At 41.4% G+C, this 21,600-nt stretch overlaps 1 protein-coding gene across 1 annotated transcript in view; it reads right to left on the bottom strand.

Moving 5' to 3' along the window:
* The window catches only part of ECT2L (epithelial cell transforming 2 like), a 60,048-nt gene that overhangs the window by 19,937 nt on the left and 18,511 nt on the right, over positions 1-21,600 (bottom strand). Inside the window, exons 6-13 of the mRNA XM_056852532.1 lie at positions 18,871-19,123; positions 17,270-17,406; positions 16,176-16,300; positions 9,542-9,677; positions 8,413-8,578; positions 3,965-4,093; positions 1,083-1,175; positions 141-323 (exon numbers count right to left, since the gene is read on the bottom strand). Of these exons, the coding sequence (XP_056708510.1) occupies positions 141-323; positions 1,083-1,175; positions 3,965-4,093; positions 8,413-8,578; positions 9,542-9,677; positions 16,176-16,300; positions 17,270-17,406; positions 18,871-19,123 (1,222 nt within the window). The remainder of the gene's footprint in view (positions 1-140; positions 324-1,082; positions 1,176-3,964; positions 4,094-8,412; positions 8,579-9,541; positions 9,678-16,175; positions 16,301-17,269; positions 17,407-18,870; positions 19,124-21,600) is intronic.

The following is a 21,600-nucleotide window of genomic DNA, read 5'->3' as shown; positions in this document are numbered from 1 at the left end:
AGTAGATAGTCCATTTCCAGGAACTGGAACTGACCTTCAGCTACTTTATACAAATCTACATTTTAGAAACACTGTACGGCCTTTTAACTTAGTGTTCTGTGTTCAAAGTTATTTTGAAGGTTAAAAAAGTGAGAAGTCACCGATAATCTTGCCAGTCACTTTCTTCTGCAAATCATACAAGTACGGTCTCAGCTGTATCCTGATAGTCTTCAGTGTATCTTCTAAGAATTCTGTCAGTCTCAGCCACATCTGCAGTTTTACTTCAGTGAAGTACAGTGAAGGTGGAGCGTTGTCTTTCTCATTTCCCAGCCATTCACTGAGGACTTTAAATGACATAGCAAAGGATTTTTTTTTCTTGGATTATTTTGCCAATCAGTTTCAGATACTTCTTATCACTAGCAAATATAAGGTCAACTAAATTGTCAATAATATCATAAGAGGCATGCCTATTATTTTGGGTGCGGTGGAACACAGGCAGGGTGGTGCTGCTGCACTCGTCTTGTTAGTGGCTTCCTAGAGGCACGTGGTTGGCCACTGTGTGAACAGACTGCTGGACTTGATGGGCCTGGGTCTGATCCAGCAAGGCCTTATGTTCTTATGTTCTTATGAGCAGTTGTCTGGTATTGTGCACTGTAAAACTCAGTCCAAAAATAGATGTATAAGCTATAATAGCATAATAAAAACCTAATAAATTTATTAGACTGTTTAAATAACAGCTAGATGTGTCGTTGCAAGAATAAAAAAAGCAGTAGAATATCTACATAGAAAGGTGTTGACTGAGTGTTTGCTTTTGCCTTTTCTCTTTTTATTCGGACTCCTAGCTTTCCATAATTTTAAACAGAGGAATTTCCCTGTCTTGCAACTATCAAAGTGGTCCCTGTTTCCCAAGGCCCACATCATGCTGGAAAAAGAGTATAGTAAGAATGCTTACAGACTGCTGTAGCAATTATAGTCAGTTATGGATCCAAATGTAACTGATTTTTAATATAGCTTGAAATTAGCCATTTCACATGAACTCTAAGTAGATTTTATTAAAACAATTATGCCTTTTGGGAAACCCCTGTATTTTTTTACCTACTTACTGTGCTGATATGATCCAGTTGCTATGCCTGTGGGAGTTCTGAAGAATGCTCCAGTTAGACTGGACAGCTGGGTAAGAAGCTCCATTCCTTCCTCTGGACAAATTAAACAATGTACTTTATAATGCGATGATTAGACATCACTAAAAGCAGCAAGCAATAAGGATTTTTACTAACGCAGGGGCCACATTAACCTACATTTCGTTAAAAATCTGGGGAAATTCTTTGCACATTTCTGAATCAATAATCTCTAGGGTATTTGTTCTTGCACTGCATATTTTAAGAAAGAAGGCCCAGGGGTATGATTTGCTAATCATTCACAGCCATCTCCTCTTGTCCTCTAACAGTAATGTGATCAACATTCATGAAGTACAGAAGGCGTTATAGCCCAATAGTAATGAAAGCCTCGAAATTGCCAGCAGAAAACCCATTGCTGGGTAGACAATAAAGGCATTGGATAATAACAGTTCTTAGTGAGGCCATCTTATAATGAGGGGGTGGGGAGACAAACAGCAATGCTGATCTGAGAATTTCTATGCCAGTGATGATTTTTAAAAAGAATGGAGGAAGATATATCAACTGTGCTCCTGATTTTTGGGACTTAAGAAACTGTTCTGACCATAGGACTGCATTCAGACATCACACAACCCAGCCTTGTTGCTTCACTTGCCTGTCTCACTTCTCTCCCTTCCCTTCTCATGCAGAGAATTGTGGTTAAAAATTAACTCTGGTTATCTGTGACATAAGAATGTAGGAACAGGTTAACCAGAATTAGTTTTCTCCCCCACTAAGCAGGATTTGCCCCAACCTGGATGGCCCAGGCTAGCCTGATCTCAGAAGCTTAAGCAGGGTCGGCCCTAATTAGTACTTGGATGAGAGACCACCCAGGAATACCAAGGTTGCTACGCAGAGGCAGGCAATGGTAAACCAACTCTGTTCTTCTCTTGCTTGAAAACCCTATGCAGTCGTCCTAAGTCAGCTGTGATTTCATGACAGTTTCCACCACCAAGCAGAATCTTATCTGGTTATGTTAAGCTATGTGCCTGCATTTGTATGTTTCTGGTAACTCAGGTTACCTTTTAACCACTCGTCTCTGCATAAGAAGATAGGGAGAAAGGAGCAAGAAGTACACATCAGCCCGGCAACAAACCTGGTGTGTACCCATTTCTACTTAGCCATACGTAAGTGCAACATCTGAATGCAGCCTAATTGTACCAAAACATCTGGCTTTACAGGGGAATGAATGGCTATAGCGGTGGAATATCAAAAGCATGTACTGGTACTGTGAGAACATCATGCGTTAGCAGGATATGTGTCTGTTGACTTCAATGGTTAATAGGAGAAATCATCTGAAGGAGAAGGTTGTGTTTTTCATTGCCACCTCATCCCAGAAGGCACGGGGTTACTAGAGACTCAAATAACTCTAGACTAGTCTTGGCTTCGCTGGAAAAGATACTGAGATCTTGTATCTCAGACATAGAAAAAAAACTGGGAATAGCACAATATAGAGCAGTGATGGCGAATCTTTTAGAGACCGAGTACCCAAACTGCAACCCATAACCCACTCATTTATCGCAAAGTGCCAATATGACAATTTAACCTGAATACTGAGGTTTTAGTTTAGAAAAAACAACCCATACATTAACATCCCCACTTCATCTCATGCTAGCAGAGTCGCTCTGCACAGGATCGCACGGCTGGACGGTCTCCGGGGGGCATGCCCCTCACCTTATAGAGCGTGTAGTGCAGGTACAGGTAAGGGGTGCGTCACTGGAAGTCGCGCAGGGTCTCGGCCAGCTGGTAGCAGAGCTGGAAGACGGGCAGGCCATGCTTGCAGAGCCCCAGGCAGGAGGCATGCCGCAGGATGCGCCCAAAGAGCTCCAGCTCAGCCAGCCCCTCATCTGGCGCGGCACCGGGGCCTGGCTCTCCAAAGGCCAGCTCCCCAAGCCAGGGCTCCCCCAGCGCCTCGCCGCCACCGCCGGCGCACTCCTGGTAGCAGTGCACCTCGCTGTCGCGCAGCAGGTGGTGGAGGCGCAGGCTGGCCTCCAGGGCTCAGATGCTCTCCTTCCAGCCCTTGCCCTCTTACTGCTCCAGCACGTAGGTGTAGGCATGCTGCAGCGGTGGCAGCTTGGCCGCCGGGAAGCCGCAGAAGCTGTACTTCTAGTACTGCGCACCAGCCAGGGCGGCCAGCAGCAGTGGCAGCAGCAGCCTCCTGCTTTGCCACTCCATGCCCGCCTCGCTGCTGCCTGCTGCTGCTGCTCCGGGGCCGCTCAGAGGCCCATTGGGAGGCTCCGGGAAGCAGGGGGGAAAGGAAGGCGGGAGGCAGGCCCAGGCGGATCCCTCAGGGTCTTAGCGCGGCCAGTGGGCGAGGGGAGGGACCAAATGACCAAAACGCATGGGAGGTTTTGCCTTGGATTTGCAACTCTCTAGATGTGCTGGGCCCTGACCTGGATGGCCCAGGCTAGCCTGATCTCCTCAGATCTCAGAAGCTAAGCAGGGTCGGCCCTGGTTAGTATTTGGATGGGAGACCACCAAGGAATACCAGGGTTGCTGTGCAGAGGAAGGCACTGGCCAACCACCTCTGTTAGTCTCTTGCCATGAAAACCCCAAAAAGGGTCGCCATAAGTCAGCTGCGACTTGAAGGCACTTTACACACACAGAGATGTGCTGGGCGACTGTGCGCGTGCCCACGGAGAGGGTTCTGCATGCCCCCTCTGGCACGCATGCCATAGGTTCGCCACCACTGATATAGAGTGTGTGTCAACCTCTTTTAGTAAAGCAAACATCTTCACAATAAACTTGTTTCAAGGCCCAGTCAGGTCAGTGGATTGGACGGCAAACCAACAGAGACTAGCCATTGTAGCAAATGTTAAAATTGAACTGACCTGATGCTGCCACGGGAAGAAAAATGTCTATATAGCCACCTTCTCGTTGTGAGGTGACACAGCTTCCTAGCTTCTTCCAGAATTCTCTCACCTCAGGATTAAGAAGGACCTTGGTGCTGATTCTATAGCCTGAATAAAATTAAACTCGTCAGCAAGGAGGGCCAACAAATTAAGGTTGGTTTTTTTTTTCATTCTAGCAGATCTATGATAAGAACATGCTTTCTCCTGGCTGAAAGAAACTCTGAGAAGTAAGGGTTAGTGATGCCCAGTCAAGAAGCCTTAAGGACAAATTAGGCATTGCACCAAAGATGCATGTAAGAGCAAGTATCCTTTTTTCTTTTCAATGAGAAGAAGCCACAAGACACTTGAGTTTATGTGGAGGAACAGTAGGAGAGGGAGCGCTTGAACTTTCCCCCTCTACTTGTTTTCAGCTTAAAATCACCCAGCCCCTTTGCCACTGGTGGGAGAAGGGGCCTCTTTTCAGCTGCTGGTGAAAAAGCAGTTCAGTGGGGGTGTGGGGAATGCAAGAATCCAGGAAGTTGTTCTGGCTTAGGAGCCAGCTGATTGACAGCTAAGGAATTCTGGAAGTGGCCAATGAAATGGTAACATTCAGAACTCAGTTCAGCACCGGAGTTCCATATGGACAGAGCTCTAAGCAGCTAGGGAGAGCCGTGGCTGTCTGAGGAGGATTTGTCCTCAGGAGTAGGGTTGTGCAAAAAAAAAAAAAATCAGTAAATTTTGGGTTGGGGTTGGGCCTGATTTTTTTCCTGGTAAACCCAGAATAAGCCAAATACCCATACCGGTAAATTTGTATTTCAGGTTTATTTCTGGGGTTACCCAAAAATTCAGGTCCATTATAGTCTACAGGGATTTTTTCAAAGCTCCTGTGGGGGCCTTTTTGGAGGTAGAATTTCCGATTTTTCATGGAAACTTCAAGGGACTCTCCTTGCATGAACCCCAAAGTTTGGTGAAGATTGGGTCAGGGGGTTTGATTTTATGGGGTCCAGAAAGGGTCACCCCCCTCCATGCATGGTAAACTTTACAGTGTTTTTGTATGGGGAATGGGGTTCATGCAAGGAGAGTCCCCTGCGCAATTGTACAGGATCATTGCAATGATTCATGGGAGACTTGAGTTTTCAAGCAGGTGGCCATTACCAACTGTGAAAAGGTAAGTGGTTTTTAAAATTCTCCTGGGAGGGCATTTTTCGAGATAGAGTCACCAAATTCACATGAACCCCAAAGTTTGGGGCAGGGGGTCCGATTTTATGGGGTCCAGAAGGGGTAGACCCCACTCCCCATAGAAAAACATTGTAAACTTTACCATGCATGGAGGAGTGGGGCAACCCCTTCCGGACCCCATAAAATCGGAATCCCTGACCCAATCTTCACCAAACTATTCAGCTGAGTCGGCAATCGGCTATTCAGCTTCAGCTTTATTCCCAAGTTTCGGTATGTGGTAAAACTGAAACCTGAATATTGCCGAAATGGCTAATTTTTGGTTTATTTTTGGTTCGAGTTTATCAATATGCACAACCCTACTCAGGAGTTAAAATAAAAGGAACACTATTTAAGTTGTTTGACCAAGACAGGGTCTTCAACTGATTCATATGGATGTTAACTCTGAAAGCATAGAGTGCATCTTGGTACTGAAATTGGGAGATAGCTCTGAAGGAAAGAGTTCTCAGAACCAGGGAGAGGGAAGTCAACTCACGTGTATTGAGGGATCCCTAAAGGGGTGAGGAGAATTATTCTCTGGAGTCCAGAGTGAACCCAGTGAAGTGATTCATGTAGCTCCTTACTCCAAAAAAACTGAAACAACCTTGTGTTTTAAGTAAACTCAAGCGAAATCTGAACAAGTAACTGATAAACTAAAGCAAGCCTCTCAGTGAAAACAAGTATCCAGCATTTTGAAGTGACTTTAGTGTTACCATCCGAAAACAACTAATCCTCTCTTGTACATATATTTAAGCATGAAGTGCTTACTCTTTATTGGTTTATGACCAACCTATTGTCGTTCTGAAAGCAAGTTTGCCTGTTTAAATCCTTACCAAGCCTTAGTGTGCCATCAATTTCTGACAGGCATAATTTCATTGAGAGAGAATTCTCCCCCTCGATCCGTGACAGGGGGAAGGACAGCAGGGGGAAAAACAGGTGTCAAAAGAGAAAGAATTAAACAAATACTTTGGAAAATCCTGAGAATTGAATGATTATGGGCTGGTTGCTTGCCCTCCAAGTGATGAGCAGGTGGCAGCTATATAACTCTAGGTGGGATGAAATGGATTATCTAAGCCCATTTCTATTAGGTTTCAGACACAACTTCACACCTACAACAGCAGCATTTCGTTTTTCAAAAAAGCTATTATGAGGTTATAGCATCCACCTTCTGTGTGGGGAATATATTGCTGGTTTATCCACAAGTACCATTTACAAGCTAAGAGGTCAAGGGTCAAGAGCCCTTCAGCTCACACCTCAGCTTTACAGTATGTGCAGTAAAAGAAAGACAAACAGGCCAGATGAAATCTGGCTGCTGCTGACTTGCTATCATAGGGAGGCAAATCATAAAAGGCTGTTAAAGTTGCCCTGCACATTTGGCTAGAAAAGAGGTGAATCATAAAAACAGGCAGGTTTCTCTTCTAGTATATTTTTATCCCACCTTTTCTCCCAGGAATGTACATGGTATTCCCCCACCCTTATTTTACTTTTACAACAAAATTGCAAGGTACGCAATGGTTTAGAACCTATTACTGTTAGGTGGATCTGTACCTGGTTGGCAGATCGTACCCAAAGAGTGCCTGTAAATGGTTCCTCATCCACTTGGAGAGGAGTGACTAGTGGAGTGCCTCAGGGATCTGTCCTGGGCCCTGTGTTGTTCAACATCTTTATAAAAGATTTGGATAAAGGAAAAGAGGGGATGCTTATTAAATTTGCAGATGATACTAAATTGGGAGGGGTAGCAAATAAAGTAGAAGACAGAGCCAGGATACAAGATGATCCTGACAGACTGGAGAACTGGGCTAAAACTAATAAAATGCACTTCAACACGATAAATGTAAAGTTCTACATTTAGGCAGGAAAAATCAAATGCATAATTATAGGATGGTTGAGACTTGCCTGAGCAGTAGTGTGTGTGAAAAGGATTTTGGGGTCTTAGTAGACCAAACACTGAACATGAGTCAGCAGTGTGAGGCGGTAGCTGACAAGGCAAATGAGATATTGGGCTGAATCAACCGAAGTATAGTGTCCAGATACTGCTGGTATCGTTTTACTCTGCTCTGGTTAGACCTCACCTAGAGTACTGTGTTCAGTTTTGGGCACCACAATTTAAGAAAGATGTAGACAAGCTGGAACGTGTCCAGAGGAGGGCAACAAAGATGGAGACCAAATCATATGAGGAAAGGTTGAAGGAGCTGGGTATGTTTAGCCTGAAGAGGAGAACACTGAGAGGGGATATGATAACCATCTTCAAATACTTGAAGGGCTGTCACATAGAGGAGGATGCCAAGTTGTTTTCTGTTGCCCCAGAAGGTTGGACCAGAAGCAATGGGTTGAAATTAAATCAAAAGAGTTTCCATCTAGACATTAGGAAGAATTTTCTGACAGTTAGAACAGTTCCACAGTGGAACAGGTTTCCTCGGGAGGTGGTAAGCTCTCCTTCCCTGGAGGGAGGTTTTTAAGAAGAGGTTAGATGGCCATCGGTCAGCAATGCTGATTCTATAACCTTAAGCAGATAATGAAAGGGAACGCATCTTAGTCATCTTCTGGGCATGTAGTGGGGGTCACTGGGGGTGTGGGGGGAGGGCAGTTGTAAATTTCCTGCATTGTGCAGGGGGTTGGACTAGATGACCCTGGTGGTCCCTTCCAACTCTATGATTCTATACAATGTTGAGGGAAAGCAACTGACCCCTGGGTTAGTAATTTTGTGAGCTTCACAGCCAAGTGGGGATTAGAACCTGCACGACCCTGATCCTTAGCTGACCACTATGCCACACACTGTGCGAGCAAGAGCAGAATCCTGAAGACAAAAGCTTAATACAGGAATCAAAGTTGTGATGCACATTCATCTCCTTAAAATGTTTGTTACTGAACGGTAAGAAGAAGAAGAGTTGATTTTTATATGCCGACTTTCTCTACCACTTAAGGGAGAATCAAGTGGGCTTACAATCACCTTCCCCTCCCCACAACAGATACCCTGTGAGGTAGGTGGGGCTGAGAGAGTGTGACTAGCCCAAGGTCACCCAGCTGGCTTCATGTAGAGGAGCAGGGAAACAAATCCAGTTCACCAGATTAGCCTCCGCCGCTCATTTGGAGGAGTGGGGAATCAAACCTGGTTCTCCAGATAAGACTCCACTGCTCTTAACCACTACACCACGCTGGCTCTCAATACCACTCTGGCTCTATTAATGAATGACTAGTTTAAAAGTGTCTTGCTATTTCAAGTTGAACCCCACCTTGAAGTAAATTAATCCCTCTGGAATCTCCATCACTAACAATCCCGATACTCATTGCTGTTTGGCCATCCAACTCTTTTTCTACACAATAAAAGAGGTTTTCCAATGTGTCACAATGTTCATATACTAGAGGGATTACTCCAGGCTTAACACTGTCCACAAGCATCTGAAATAAAACAAGGTAAAGAGAAGCAACAGTGAATGGAAAAGTAGCTGTACTGTTTGCAAAATAAGAGACAAAATTCTGACAATGTGAGATGTTTGAAACCCTCTGCAACTGGTTATAATTGATTTGATCAATTGACTCAAAATGAAAGGAGTTTCAATTACAATGATAATATGAATAATTTGGAACAAAAATCGGTTGGGAAGGAGATGCTGACAGGTATCAACGTGATTATGTGCCACATAATACACCTGTCAGTACATGCAAGAATTTCCAAAATACATAGACATTTCTGACTTCTCCACACTGATTTTTTCAGTTCAGGAAGTTCACATATAGCCAAAAAACAGTTTAATGAAACTTTTATCTATTTCCAGCACAATCTTAAAATTGCTGCAGAATCAAATTGGGTCATGTGTAGGATTGACCCAAATCTGGGCTATTTCTGTGATAATCTGTGCCCAAACCCAGGATAGCATGGGCAGTTTTACCTATCTTTGGCAAGGATAGTAATTTATCAGGACAAGAATGTGTGTGTGCGTGTGTGCTTGTGCACACATGTGTGTCTAACTTGCTTACAGCAATATAAATCCCTCATCAAACATCCTGGAAAGTAATGACACCTCTGTCCCACTGCTTTGTATTATTGCCATGACCCATTTTATCTTTCATGGATTGAATCCTATAGTTTCCTTCTGCTAAGCAAGCAATTTTCCACTGGAGGGAAGAATCCTTCCATTCTTTCTCCAACAGAAGATTCCATGCTGAGTGGAAGAGAATCGTTGTATTCAATCCAAAATACATAGAAACTATGTGACTGGAAAATCTGCATTCTCTTTTAATATTTTCATATTGCCCCAATTATTCTTGGTCTGGTAAGCTTCTCTGTTGTTTCCTAACTAATTTATCTCTATTCTTCCCCACAAAGAGATAAAAGACAAGACTCCATATCAACAGTTCTACCTCATAAGCTGGAATTTGGGATGATATCAAGACCAGGTGTATATGAAGTTGTGCCATATCGGCATATCTTCGGGAAACAGTCAGGTGATGTTTGTGAATTAAGACGGGGTAACAGTCACTCCCAGCAACATTTTTTCTATAAGAAAGTGAAAGACTGAGGATTGAAATGAATATGGCAAATTTACAGTTCTTAGATTCTCCTGCCATATTGGTTACAGAGGAAAGAGAACAGCATAAGGACAGATCCTAAACTACCGTACATTTCAAACGCACTTCAATGCACAGAAATTATTATTATTAAAATGTTCCCACACATCAACGAAGACTAGTATTGAGAGAATCTCTTCTAGGATTAGCTCAAGTTGACCCACAGACCCCACAACCAGAGAGGGACCAAGTTAATGCTTTCTTGGAAGTGGCAAAACCATTCGTTTCGCCAGACACCCTGTTGGAGATTGCAAGAGAAGAAAAGAGGCAGGCAGAAATACTAGCTTCAGGAGGTTCATTACTTGAAGAAGAAGAAGTTCTAGAAGAACTAAAACTAGACAAAGCGTCGGGAACGAGCTAAGATGGACAATTTAAAAATATTGTCCATAAATGTCAATGGACTTAACTCACCTGCAAAAAGAAAGAAAATATTTCATAAGTTGATTAAAGAATATTGTGATATAATTTGTATTCAAGAAACACACATCAAAAATGCCCATGGGAAATTTTTGGAATGTAAGAAATTGGGAAAAGTTTATTTTTCATCATCACCAAAAAAGAAGAAAGGTGTAGCAACTTACTTCAAGGGAAATAAGTTGACCATCATAGATACTCTTGAAGATAAAAAAAGAAAGATACCAAATTGCAGTGACACAAGGAGCAAAGGGGAAAATATTAACAATAGCAAATGTATATGCTCCAAATCACACTAAAGAGAATTTTTTTGATATTTTCTTCAAAGACCTAGTGGCTATTCATCAAGGAGAAATTTTGATCATAGGCGACTTGAATGGAGTGATGGACCCTGGAACAGACAAATAATCTCAATTCAAAGGGAGTAAACTGCCCAAGATAGTTTTTCAGTTTATGGAAGATTGGGGCCTATCGGATGCTTGGCGATTCAAACACCCTAAAGACAGAGATTATACTTTATTTTCCAACAGACTTAACTCCTATTCCAGAATTGACCTAACATTTATATCCAAGGCGTTATTGAATTACATCGAAGAAGTTTCTATTTTACCTTCAACATATGCAGATCACAATCCTTTGAAATTAAAGTTCTGGAGTGAGAGAAAAGGACTAAGAAGATGGCGCATGAATGACACCATACTGTTAAGAAAAGATATAACCAAGCAATGTCAAGAAGAAATCAAAGAATTGTTTGTTCAAAACTCAACACTTGAAGTGGAAGTGAATTCAGTGTGGGATGCAAGCAAAGCCTATGTGAGAGGAAGACTGATAGCTATAACATCAAAAATAAAAAAGATCAAAAGCAACAACTAGATCAATTATATTTACAACTACAACAATTAGAGGAAGACCACAAGAAGTCAGGTAAAAAACAAATATTGAGCTAAAACACAAAATCGGCAAACTTGAAGTAGAGGAAATGCAAAAAAACCTAAAATTTGCCGAGCAAAAATACTTTGAACAGTCAAACAAGCCTGGCAGATTATTATCAAACATATTAAAGAAAGAATCAGAGAAAAGGATTCTTTTCACAGGATGGTCAAATGACAAACAAAGAAGAGGATATTCTTGAAGTTTTTATGAACTATTACAAAAAGCTGTATCAGAACAATGATACCGAACAAATTGGCTTAGATTTGAATATACAATCAGCATGTTTGAACAAGTTTTCTGATGAAGACCGACACTCATTAAACCAGATCATCATTACTCAAGAGATTTCAGATGCTATCAGAAGGTTGAAACCAGATAAAGCACCAGGCCCAGATGGACTTTCAGCTAACTAATACAAATTGATGGCACACATTTTGACCCCATACCTACAGAAAACTTTCAATGAAGTGTTACAAGAAGGCAAATTACCAGACTCATGGAAAGAAGCACACATCTCATAAATCCCAAAAGTCGAACGAGAATATTACTCTCCAAGAGCTTACAGACCGATTTCCTTATTAAATGTGGATTATAAATTATTGGCGGCGATACTGACAGAAAGACTGCAGAGACATATTTTGAAAATAATACATCCTGATCAAATGGGATTTATGCCTAAAAGACAACTAAAGGACAATTTAAGAGTAGTTTTGGCAGCCATTCATCACACCAAAATCAACAAAAAGAAAACTGCAATGCTATTCCTTGATTCAGAGAAGGCATTTGACATGTGTCATGGTCTTTTCTTAAGAATATGATGAAGCAATTGAATTGCGGAGAAAAGTTCCTGAATGCAGTAGACACAATCTATCCTACACAAAAAGCCAGATTGCTAATAAATGGAATGTTGACGGCACAATTTGATATTGAAAAAGGCACAAGAAAGGCTGCCCCTTGTCACCTCTATTATTTAATCTAGCAATGGAAGTACTGGCAAATAAAATCAGAATGGATCCAGAAATTCAAGGATTAAAATTTGAAGATCAGGAATATAAAATCAGAAGTTATGCAGATGATGTAGTACTAATCTGTCAACAACACAAGAAGTCAGTAGAGAGAATCATCTACCAAATTGATACCTTTAGTTATTTTGCTAGATATAAACTAAACAAGCAAAAAACAAACCTACCAACGTTCAATTTGATGCCAGAAGAAAAAGAAGAAATTCAAAATATTTTGCAATGTGCTACTCCAAAGAAAAGCTTGCAATATTTGGGCATAAAAATTCCTACAGGGCTGGATACGCTGTTTGATTTAAATTATAAAGAACTTTGGGGAAATATAGAAGACTTTGAAAGATGGAACAGACTGCAAATATCTTGGCTTGGAAGAATCGCGGTAATAAAAATGAACGTATTTCCAAGAATAATTTTTCTTTTCTTTTTTACTTTACCAATCCAAATTCCAAAGACAACTCTTGAAAAATAGCAACGAGTTATTAACAAATTTATTTGGAACGGGGGAAAACCCAGAGTTAGATTCGCAGTGCTTCAAGACAAGAAGAAGAGAGGTGGTCAAGCAGTACCAAATTTGAAAATATACTACCAAGCCGCTGCTCTAGTTGCGATAACAGATTGGATACAAAAACCAGAAGACCGTATGATAAGACTCGAGAAATCATGTTTGACTGGTGGATTTCATCACTGGTTGTGGCCAGGAGAGAAAATGACAATCCCAAAAGAAACCAATCAAGAGAACCTGACGTTCCAACTATTAAAAACTTGGCAAGAGCTAAAAGAAACCATTAGTCATCACCACCAGAGATGATGTCTCCTATGGAAGTGTATTGGGACTGGAAAACTAGGCTAAAATACAACTTCCTAACTTTCAAAGACCTCATCAATAAACAAGGTCAAGTGAAAACCTTCCAAGAGCTAATCGATGAGAAGATCAAGCTATCATGGTTTCCATATATGCAAATCATTCATGCATTAAAAACTGATTATTTACAGAAAGGAAAAATGAGAAAACAGACTGAATTTGAACTCATTATAAATAAGTCTACTTTCAAAAATTTACAAAATGTTATTCGCAATAGAAACAGCTTCAGAGCAAGTAAAAGTCTGCATGGTGAAATGGGTGCAGAATTTTGGAGAAATGATACCTCTGCAATCATGGGGAAAAATGTGGCAGCAAGACATTAAATTTTCAAGTTCCCAAACAGTTAGAGAAAATTGGTATAAGATGTTCTACAGGTGGCATTTTGCTCCAAAAGATCTTCAAAAAATGTGCAAATCTAATCAAGCCAATTGCTGGAAATGCTCAGAGACAGACGGTACCTTTTTTCACCAATGGTAGAACTGCTGAAAGGCACAGAAATACTGGAAAGAAATACATGGAGAATTACAAGTGATTCTCCAAGTGAACTTTGATTTACAACCTAAATACTTTTTGCTAGGAATGGCTCCTTCACAACTAAAATCATCAGATAAAGAACTCTTTTTATATGGGATGACTGCAGCAAGAACACTTTATGCCAGATACTGGAAGGGCAAAAAAATACCATCATTAAATGAATGGATTACACAAACGTGTGAATATGCAGACATGGCCAGACTCTCTAAATGGATGAAGAAGAAACCACCGGAAGAACACGAAAAGAAATGGAAATCGTTCTTTGAAAGATATACTGTGAATTTAAGATAGAAACAAAGTGTAAATGATTGCAATTTAAGACAAGAATTAGAATAGTTAAAAGTGAGAAATGTCAGAATAATTGTTCAATCTTCATGAATTATATAATGACTATAGAAGAAATAATATAGAAATTAGATTAGAATAGAAATTTGATTGTTACGAAAAAAGCAAGAACAGAGAAGACCTGTCCTAGACGCTAACCCAATAAGACATGTTAAGATGATTGTTCTTATCCCCCTTTCCCCTTCTTTCTATGTGCCTTCAGGATATCCACAAGCAGGACTTGACCCAAAAACCCAATAAAATATATATTTTTATAAGTTCCCATACATGTTTTGGGCCATTTTCTTATTACTGTCTCACATGTTCCACTTATTGTTCCTTAAATTTAAACAGTGTTTGTTAATATTTCCTTATCAAGGCTAAGCACAAAAAAAGTTCCACATAAAAATCCCATTTATGATAGCACTATTGCTGAACTATTTTGTCCTATATACATATTGGGTGGGTTTTCTATTGTCTTACCTGTGATGTTGGCTTATTTGCAGCTTGAGACAACTTCAAACAGATTACATTTGTCCTTCTCCTGAACTTAGTGTACCTTCTGAGTTCTCCCTCCCACGAGCCATCAGCAGACATTTATTTGCCAAGCAATCACATGGAATCTTTGCATATAGTCATATTTAAGTATCTTGATGCCATACATGTCTGGGTCTGTGGATTGGAACACTACTCCCGACACTAGCACATTACAGAACTAAAACTTGCCAGCATCGTAAAGAAGAAGAAGAGAGAGTGGTTGCGGACAGAAGTTCCCAAAAGTTCTTACTTCTCTGCAACTTCCATTTTGGCGCTAAACTGAGAGATAAGTGTCCCTAGCTCTATTCCTGCAAATTCTCTTCCTCTCTGGAACTCCATGCTTCCTTTCCATATAACATGTGTCCTCTAGTGAGGGCTTCTCCACACTGCGAACTACTGGCTTAACCACCAGTTTGGACACCCATATTTCTGAAAATGGCATCTAGAGGCTCCAATTGGCCAAGTCCTGCTTGTGGATATCCTGAAGGCACATTTGCCATGGTGGAAACTAGGATGCTGAACTAGTCTTTGGGTTGATCCCAAAGGGTTCTTAATGAGGGGGAGAAAAATACAGTATTTAGTTACATTTGGTTACAAACTATGAATGCTTTTCCCAGATAAATTGAAACTGCTATTCCAATCCTTAAACTTGCTGTACTAAGGAAGAAGCATTCAGAAAAGAATATTGTGCCAGTGGCCACATCAGGTGAAGACAAAGATCCCCAGATGTGCCATGATCAAAGTAACTACTTTTTCTTAGACTGGGGATTGTTTAAAAATAGTATCTGTAAGAGCTCAGGGGAGAGGGCTAGAAGTCAGGCAGTACCAGGACAGAGATTTTTTTTGTCCCCTCTGCTTTCCTCCAAATTCCCTATATGAGGGAATCTGCTTTCCTCCAAATTCCCTATATGAGTTCACTGTATGAGGTCCAGCTAGCCCTCTACTCTCTGACCTAGGCTGCATCCACATATTGTTGGAAGTAAAGATGGTGGGAGTAAAAGGAGGTCTGGAAATCATAAAATGGAATGAAGTGATGGGGTTCCTTCTCCCCCCCGATTCCTCAACCAAGCCTCAGTTGTGCTATAGCAATCATTTCCAACTGAGCTTTCCTATGATAAGACAATCCAGGAGACGAATGACTGCAATAGTATGTCAATAGTACAATATCCAGAGTTGCATAGATGTAGCTTGAAGCTGGTTCTCCTAGATTTCGGGCCAAGGTATGTTCCGGGCTTGTCAATACAGAACTGTCACTTGGTGATGCCAGGATCTTCTGTGTGCAAAAGATATGGTTTCCTGTTAAGGGGCCCCATGGGAGGTCAGATCTGCAGAGTATCCTAAATGACACGCCAGACCTCCTCCTCCTGTCTTTCAAGAGATCTCAGAACACAGCACTGGATTTCCTTGGAGTCTCCTTGAATAGGTTGCAAAATGAATCTGGAGCCAAAGGATGGTTCTCAACTTCTCAACTTCCACCCAGAAAGCATAGTGTAGATGCAAGTCTCATTCATTCCCTGAACATAAAGCATTTTAATGCCCCCCTCCTTTGGACTTGAGCCCATCACAACTTTTGCTGGGCTTCTTCCCTTCAGTTACCCAAACCTGAAGCCTTACCCTGTGCCTACATGATGCTTTCTGAACCCCATAGCAGTTTGGGGGGGGGGGTCTTTTGGCAGTGATCCTCATCAGCCATGCACTCTCCCCCACCCCTAATTCCTGATCTTTCACATTTTCACATACAAAAAGTAAGTTGCAAATAAATAAACTATTCTCTAGGGAATTTGAAATCATGCATCTCGCTTACCTTTTTGGCAAAGATTTTAAGGAGGCTAATACAAGATGCTTCTCAGTTGCCAAACTGAAGTTTGGTACAGATTTGACTTCTTTGGAAACTTGTTCTGAAAGCATGTAGTTTGAGGACACTCTCTTCTGAAAACATTTAATAAATATATTAAGAAATATTTCCCAGAAGCCTGATGCACAGGGGGGAAAGGGGTCAAAATGCCAGGTTTTCAGGAGGCACTGAGATCTGGCTGTGGAGGGGCGAGGTAGAACAATTAAGGGGACACCATTCTCAGAAATAAATACAATATATATAACATCCTGCCCTCATCTCTTCCTCCAACGTTCCCCCCCCTATTGATTTTCAACCAGCCAGGGACCATGGGAACAGATGACTGGGATGAAAGGTGAGCAATTCAACCTCATCACCAACCTCAAGGCTGGGCCTAGGGTTGCCAGCTCTGGGTTGGGAAATACCTGGAGATTTTGGGGGTGGAGTCTGAGGGTGGGGTTTGGGAGGAGAAGGACTTCAATGGGGTATAATGCCATAGTGGTATAATTCCATGGAGACCATTTTCTCCAGGTGAACTGATCTCTGTCACCTGGAGATCAGTTGTAATAGCAGGAGATCTCCAGCCACCACCTGGAGGTTGGCAACCCTATCATGGCCTGGAGTTCTCCTGGAATTACTGAGATCAGTTCCCCTGGAGGAATTTCCCCAGGAGGGAAAGCTTGAACTGCAGCCATAAACAGCTGTTATGATTGACAGCTGCCTATCATCAGCAGGGCTTGTTAGCCACCTGGTACATGGCCAAGCAGGGGACTTCTAGGGGCCTAGGCAAACCAAACCCAGCTGTCAAAAGATGTAGTTCTAAAGATGAGAGCTTGTGATGGATGCTACCTGTTAATGTACTACTCCATGTAACTGCAAAACATTAACAGTTCCATTCCTAAATGCTTACACCGTTCTGACGCAAAGGCACTCGCCACAAGCTCAGATGCATGCTTCACATGCCCTAGTATTACACCCCATTATTAAAAATGGCTTCTTGGGCTAAGACCATGCACAAAGTTGAACTTCTACAGTGAGTCAGTAACAATGTGGAAAAAGAATACCTTCACCAGTAACAATGCTTCTGGTGATCCAACTAGGTCATGGATAGTTTGAGACAAGTATGGTCGAAATCCCGACCTGAAAAATCTGGAATTCTGTGTTCCACTTAGCCAACGTGGACGAGTTTTCAACAACTCCTCTGAAAAATAAGAACTGTTTTAAAAAACAACATTTAATCCAATACATTTCAAATAGGATGAATCTGTCATCTCTCTGGTCACCCAGTTTATTCTCAGTAAAAATAGTCCATATTCTAAATATTGTCGAAGGCTTTCACGGTCAGAGTTCATTGGTTCTTGTAGGTTATCCGGGCTGTGTGACCGTGGTCTTGGTATTTTTTGTCCTGACGTTTCGCCAGCAGCTGTGGCAGGCATCTTCAGAGGAGTAACACTGAAGGACAGTGTCTCTCTGTCCTTCAGTGTTACTCCTCTGAAGATGCCTGCCACAGCTGCTGGCGAAACGTCAGGAAAGAAAATACCAAGACCACGGTAACACAGCCCGGATAACCTACAAGAACCAGTCCATATTCTGTTTAAAAACGTGCTTCTACACAGCTGACTGTAGGTTAAGGTGAGGGGCACTGTGCATGTTACATAACTCCCACACAGAAGGTTCATGTATAGGTAGGAATCCATGTGTACATTTCGCCTGCACTTTTTCACTTCACATACATGCTGAGAAACTGTGTATAATCAAAATAGACCTCATATGTTCATATTGCACTTTATATATTTCAATTACACCTTCAGTGAGTTGTAGCCAAAGTTGAAGTTCTACAAGAGGAAGGCATTTCTGTTTGTACAAGTAAGGGAAGTCCTTTATTTCCATGCTGTTTCTCATAATTCCCCAACCAGCACTCAAAAATGCAAAAAACAGAAGGTAGAAAATATCCATTCTGCAAGCAGAGCTCCACATAGTAATTTGGAACCTACCCAATATTTTTAAATTGATATTATACTACTAGTTCTCCTCTTTCTTTTTTGCAGACTGCCTCTATTACTGTACCACAGGGGTGGTACATGTTTCCTCACCTACGTCACTATGTAGATCCAATCTCCCTTCTGTCTGGAAGTAGCCACCCAGAGGGCTCCCCCCCCCCCAATGTTCATGAGTGTTCCTAACACATAACTGCAATGTCTCAGCAGCAGGCCTCACCCAACATCAGGGAACCACTGCAGTTGCCCCCATACCTCTGAAAGAAAGAAGTGTGAGAAACAGTTCTTGGAACGCTATTAAAAATGAAGGAACAATACCCTGGAATGTCTCCTGCACAATACCCATGGGGTGAATGGGAGCACTTCAGGAATACATTCATCCACTTGCGCAGCTCCCAATTATTATACTGAGGCTTATTACAGAAGACATTTTCTGGGACAGGGCTCTGCCCTTCTGCCCACTATGCTCCCCAACAGGTGAGGAAACATGATCCCACATCCAATAAATATTCATAGGTGTCATATTTTTCTCTGCAAATAATTAAACACAAATCTCTCTCTCTCTCTCTACATACACACACAGAGGAAAAATATTTTAGATGTTTTGGACTTCTTATCTATCCCCTTTTACCAATAACTGAATCAAGTCACAGTTTTTTCCAACTTACTCTTGTGTAGTGCCAGTCTCTCTTGAATAATTTTTTGTTCCCATTTTTCACATGCTCTCTCTTTTTGCTCCTCATTTTCTGTTGGAGGCCCATTGAGAGCCTCATACATTGCAATGGCTTCCCTGGAGGCTAAGCTATTCAGGTGGGTTGCACAGGCAATATAATGTTGTTTCCAAGCACTGTATTCATTTTGTGCAGGACTGTAGGGAAGAAACCATCCCAACCGAATGCATTTTGGCATCCACAGACAATCCTTTAGCAAAGAAAATAAATACAACATTTTGAATCATACTTCCTTTTAACAATGAATGATAGCAAAATGAGATTTCACTTATTATGAAGTCTCCTAAATTGACTTGGTTCAGACCTACTTGTGAAGTGAGGGATCAGTTTCAGTTGAAGGATCGGGCCATTGGCCTGTACACTCTCCTGGACCAGGTTTCAAAGTTACAGACGACCAACTCAGATAAAAACAAAACTGAGTAACTTCTTAATTTAGAGGACCCTGGTTAAATCAGGGTTCTCTGACCAAGTCGAAAAGTATAGCCAGTTTCATTTAAACCCACAATAGTAGTAGTCAAAGGTCATGCCTAAGTACATATGCATACAGCGTGGGAGTAGGATTTTCCAGAAAATCACTGGAAAAGTGAAAGAGTGGGGAAGAATGTGCAAACCAGGCCACAGAATGTTAATCACATTACAGCCTGTGGATTGTTTTATTCAACAATGGCTACCCTTCTAAAGCAGACATGTTGGTCTATGTAAAATCTAAAAACAGGAACAAACTCTGTATACCACTTTTCATTAGGACCAACCAAATTGACACCAATGTTTTGTGTCAGTTTAGTTGGTCCTAATAAAAGGGATTACTTACATGGGTCCCCCCCCCTTATTTTACCTTCTGAAAACCTTTGTGATGAAACCTCTTGTATGAGTCAATCTCTGCTTACAGAACACAATAATCTTATTGTAGAATTGGAGATATTAACATTTGGAGACATTTATCAGTACGTTCTCTCACAAATATAGGCCTAAGTACATGCGCTGACCTGGATATCCCAGGCTAGCCTGATCTGATCAAATATTGGAAGCTAAGCAAGGTTGGCCCTGGTCAGTACTCGGATGGGAGACGACCAAGGAAGTCCAGGGTTGCCATGCAGAACCAGGCAATGGCAAACCACCTCTGAACATCTCTTGCCTTGAAAACCCTAAGGGGTCTCTCCAAGTTGGCTGCAACTTGAGGGCAAAGCCCCCCCAACCCAAACAAACAAACAAACAAACAAACAAACCCCATGCTACATAAAATACACAGACCTTTGCAGGGGCACAAGATAGAACAAGTCTCTAACTTCAAATATCTCGGGGTTGTGTTGCATGCCTCAGGTGCAAAAATGGTCCATCATAATATGGTGGCAGCTTCAAGTGCAAGATCAGCAACAAGCATATTAAAATTTCATAGATCCAAAGGGTTTTTTTATATACCTGCGGCCCTTAAGCTGTTCAAAGCTAAAACGTTATCTCAATTAGTTTATGGTTCATATTGAGGACCACCAACTTCTTCATTTAACTTTCTTGAGAGAGCCCAGTCCGTATAAATAAACAGTATAAATAAAGGCACAGAAGGGCTAGAATCTCAGACCTCTCTCAGAGGGTCTCAGAACATTGGCTATTGGGTATGTATGGATTTAAATATATTATTCTAGATATTGTGAATCAGAATTTTTGAACTAAATCAGACTTTTAACTGTTATATTATAAGTACTGGATTTTAAAACTGAATAGTATGTAGAACTTGCTTGCTTTATAGTATACATTGTTACTGAATTTTAAGACTTTGTAATACTTGCATATACACATATATACATTAAATTACATTGAAGCAATTCAATAAAAAGACTCATTTTTATGTGAGTAAAGTAGTTGAGTCCTGCTTAGTGGGTGACAAACTGAATATCTGAAGAAGTGAGCTGTGGCTCACAAAAGCTCATACCCTGTCAGAAAATATTTTTGTTAGTCTTTAAGGTGCTACTGGACTCTTGCTCTTTTCTACCTCTGCAGACAGACTAACACGGCTACCCACTGGGAATTACCTGCAGTTTGTGTTTGGTATATACCATGTTTGTTGGCAGTTGATACATGAGTTTGGTTGTATACTGATCTTATTCCTTTTGTTTATTCCCCGTACCTGTTTTGTGCTGGTTGTGGACCGTAATAAAGTTTTAATGTAAATGTACACAGACCAAAAGCCCAATATTGGCAGGGATGCAATTAGAACAGAGAAGTCAGCAGGGGAATTAGGTACTTAACCCTTTTCACTGTCTAACCCCCACCCCCAGTGTTCAGGAAGAAACTGATCATACACCTAAACAATATATGATGATAATCATAGGTGATTGGAATGCAAAAGTAGGAAACAAAGCAGAATCAAATGTTGTTGGCAGATATGGGCTAGGAGCATGGAATGAAGCAGGAGAACGCCTCGTAGAATTCTGTGAAGACAACAATCTGTTCATTGCAAACACATGTTTCAGGCAACCACATAGATGGTTGTATACATGGACATCACCAGACAGCCAGTATAGAAATCAAATAGATTATATAATTGGAAGCAGAAGACGGAGAAGCTCTATTCTCTCGGCCAAAACAAGACCAGGAGCCGACTGCGGTACAGATCATGAATTGTTAATATCGAAAATCAAGATAAAGCTTAAGAAAAACACCAAAACATTC

The sequence above is a fragment of the Euleptes europaea genome, chromosome 7 (assembly GCF_029931775.1).
Source record: "Euleptes europaea isolate rEulEur1 chromosome 7, rEulEur1.hap1, whole genome shotgun sequence".
Classification (NCBI taxonomy): Eukaryota; Metazoa; Chordata; class Lepidosauria; order Squamata; family Sphaerodactylidae; genus Euleptes; species Euleptes europaea.
Note: the sequence above shows the minus strand (reverse complement) of the source record. Positions and strands in the feature narration are given on the sequence as shown.